Source organism: Solanum tuberosum, unplaced genomic scaffold (assembly GCF_000226075.1).
Source record: "Solanum tuberosum cultivar DM 1-3 516 R44 unplaced genomic scaffold, SolTub_3.0 scf00921, whole genome shotgun sequence".
In the NCBI taxonomy this organism is placed as follows: Eukaryota; Viridiplantae; Streptophyta; class Magnoliopsida; order Solanales; family Solanaceae; genus Solanum; species Solanum tuberosum.
The window spans coordinates 4278-7771 of record NW_006239820.1 but is presented as its reverse complement, the minus strand read 5'-3'; the positions used below and the strand labels follow the sequence as shown (position 1 = coordinate 7771).

Genomic DNA, 3494 nt, shown 5'->3' with positions numbered 1-3494 from the left:
TTGGAGAGATCAAGATATCTCAAGTATATTAGCTTGACGATTGAGGCTGACAACTCCTTGATGCCTGACCTGGACAAATTTAAAACTCTCAAGAACTGAAAGCTCAATAGCATATCATCAGATATATTGCTTTTCCAGAACAATGTGCACAAACGTCCTGGCTCATATATCTTATCTATTTGATCACTTGGTGATTCCCATCCAAAGTATCGAACTTGAGAAAGTTTTTCTCCATTGTCTCCCTTCGGATCAAATAGTCTAGATTTTAAGATATCTCCAGCCAAATCATGCACAAGATCATGCATCTTACAGTGTGTTGTATTGTTGTACTTATCTAGATTAACATCCTGCAGCAAGGAATATTGTAACAAGAGTTGGAAAAACTTGTTCCCAACGTCTTCCATCACAGGGGTCTCTTGACATGGACGAAGAAACCCTTCTGCCATCCAGAGTTGGATTAGTTGGTCCTTTTCAAACTGAAAATCTTTTGGAAATATTGCAAAGTAAGAAAAACATTTCTTCAGATGTGGAGATGGTAGATAATCATAACTGAGTTTTAGGATATTCTTAATGCTATCTTCAGATGCAACAAGGGAGCTGCCATCAAGTATTGCCTGCCATTCATGTTTTTCCTTGTTACAAAAGAGGCCTCCCAACACACTAGCAGCCAAAGGTAGACCTTGACACATTTCAACAATCTTGTTCTCCACACTCAGTATTTCCTCGGGAACTTCCCCATCAACAAATGCTCGTTGTTTGAAAATGGACCAACAATGATCATCTGTTAATTTCCCCAACTTATGAAGATCTGCTGCTACTATGGATGCCACTTGCTTCGAACGAGTAGTCACGAGAATGCAGTTTCCTCTGGATGTATTTATTCCCCTCAAGGTGTCCAAGAACTCGTGCCACGAAGTAGAGTCAACACGCCACAAATCATCCAGGACAAGCAAATACTGTTTTTCTCCCAATGCATCTCGGAGCTTCTTGACTATTATATCTCTGCTCTGGACCTCAACTTTCCTCTCTGTCAATGATTCGAGGATCAGTTCAAGAAAGCTCTTAATTTCAGACATTTCAGGTAGACACAACCAAATTCTCTTTTCAAAGTGTTTCTCGATGTGTTGGTCATTGAAAATCCTCTTAGCCAGAGTAGTTTTCCCTAAACCCCCCATACCGACTATGGGAATGGTGCACAGAACAGCATCCTTTCTCATGTTCAAAATCTTCTCCTTTATTACAGCAACATCTTTGTCTCTACCAACAACATCTGAAGGAACTTATTTCAGCAACATCTTTGTCTCTACCAACAACATCTGAAGGAACTACTGCAGAATCTGTTTCTCGGATTTGTAATATTTTCCGAGACGGAACCGTCAGTGATTGGAGACCGAGGTTGTTGGCTAACTGATTGATATCCCTCAACTCTTCATTGATCTTATTGATTTTTCGAGACATTTTGTACTTGAAAGCAGTATGAGAAAAGAAGTGACTGACCTTTTCCATTAGTTTGGCTCGGTTGTTCATCACTTTTGCTTTGATAGATTCATATGTGAATTTGTCAAACACATTTTTAGCATCTTCAGCAATTCTCTCAAGCATCTTGAGCCATTCTTCCACAGCCTTATCTTCGACTTGTCGTCTTTCAGCATCATGAATGAAAGCTTGGATCATGGTTACATATCTTGACAGCATTCTGAGATTTTTCTTGCAGTTCCTTAAATTTCTGGCCTCCTCAATTGTGAGAGAAAGTAGCTTCTCAAGCACAACCTGAACAGTAGCACCAATTACAGGGTCGGCCATTGTTATTTTTTCTCCTTAATTCACACAAAGTCCTCTTCTTCCTCTACACCAAAGTTTTTGCACAAATCTTCTTTTGCTAGTTGTTTGCCCACCACTAAAGAAAAGAATAATCCCAACACTAACGTAAAGAATAATCCCAACACTAAAGTAAAGAATAATTCATACACAATAATTGACATAAAGAATAGCTTTAATTTTGGGTGGTCGTTCTGTTACTTTTTATTTCTAATGAATGGCAGTCACTTTTCATTATGATTTTGAATAATGCAACCTAATCATCACATCATATATCGTTCTCGTGTCATATAAAAATGGAAATAAAAAAAAGATTGAAAATTGAAATATCATAATAATCTTATAAAGTTGAGTTACTCCATTAATGTCATTAAAAATAGAAATAAATTATTACTTTATAAACTCTAAAAACTAAATTATGTCTAATTAATTAAAATATTAAATAAATCATATCATATTATGTTAACTAAATACTAAATATTATATCATATTATACTAAATATTAAATAGTAATCATATCATATTACAAAGAAAAAAATATATATATCTATAATTTGGATTGTCATTTTTGCCCTATGATAAATTAGATAATTAATTAAATTAAGTAATATTATTTTTTCCCTTTAAGTTAAAAAACATCTGTTAAATAACTTTTTCAATTATATGAATTGATTTTGATTGGGGAATGGCGAAGTGGTACTTTAATGCTCACACAAATGACATTCATGTTATACAAAATTAATTGCTTTAAATTCATAGATTTTTTTTATCACCATATAACTTTTACAATTCCTATTTATTTTTGTCTTTTGATTCTCTTAACTAATTGGCTTTTCAAAATTTAAAACTTTTAAATTAATAACCTAATTGTTAATATAAAGATTAGTAGAATTTGACTAGTTCATTAAATAATTAAATGTTGGTTGATTTAATTTAATAAATATATATATGTTAAAAGGAATTTTAAAGAACAACATCAAGAAACACTATATAAAGATAACAAATGATTTCCATTTTCCTCAAGTTTTTTTTGGATTGAACAGATTTTTTGTTAAGAAAAAATTGACCTTCCTTTTCATTTCTTATCCCCCCCCCCCCCTCATACTGCATGAACTAATATTTAAAAAATAAATAAAAGGCCAAAAGGCCTGAATTATAATACAAATTACTTGAATGAGTACCTTTTAATAAATAATTATTGATTTTTAGCGATAGGGAAAATTGTATAAAATAGCAAACTATTTAATTCAAAATTAAATGGTATAGCCATAGTTTCTTTTATTTGTAATTCGCAGCAAACATTCCATGTTTTTTGCCACATCTCATTTGTATATCGAAATATAACCATTCGGTATACATATTTGTTGTATAAAAATTAATTACAGGACACATTTGTATACCATGTATACCGAAATATACAAATGCAGGACCCATTTGTAGACCGAATGTATACCGAAATATACAAATGCAGAACCCATTTGTATATCAAAATATACAAATGCAAGATCTATTTGTATATCGAAATATACAAATGCAGGACCCATTTGTATACCGAAATATACAAATAGACCCAAATACATATTTTTTTATGTATGTGTAAACCTAAATATTTAACTTTCACATATAGCAAACATAAAAATCATATTTGTATGTTATAGCTATAGTTTGTATAATTG

At 32.3% G+C, this 3494-nt stretch overlaps 2 protein-coding genes across 2 annotated transcripts in view; both read right to left on the bottom strand.

The window, feature by feature from the left end:
* Window positions 1–28: 28 nt before the first annotated feature.
* Window positions 29–1217, bottom strand: LOC107059176 (putative disease resistance protein RGA3). Its single transcript, XM_015305637.1, has 2 exons — window positions 155–1217; window positions 29–69 (listed from the first exon to the last, which is right to left on the bottom strand). Exons 1-2 carry the CDS (start codon window positions 1215–1217, stop codon window positions 29–31), a joined length of 1104 nt encoding a protein of 367 aa, XP_015161123.1.
* Window positions 1218–1257: 40 nt separating this feature from the next.
* The window catches only part of LOC102585822 (putative disease resistance protein RGA4), a 5378-nt gene continuing 3141 nt past the window's right edge, over window positions 1258–3494 (bottom strand). The window contains exon 4 of the mRNA XM_015305636.1: window positions 1258–1897. Within this exon, the coding sequence (XP_015161122.1) occupies window positions 1258–1803 (546 nt within the window). The 5' untranslated portion in view covers window positions 1804–1897. The remainder of the gene's footprint in view (window positions 1898–3494) is intronic.

Excerpts from the sequence above, each read along its gene's own strand:
- LOC107059176 (XM_015305637.1), bottom strand. The coding sequence starts at position 1,217 with ATGAGAAAGGATGCTGTTCTGTGCACCATTCCCATAGTCGGTATGGGG. Across the intron at positions 70-154 it reads TAAGATATATGAGCCAGGAC|GTCAGGCATCAAGGAGTTGT; the intron begins GTTTGTGCACAT and ends AAATTTGTCCAG.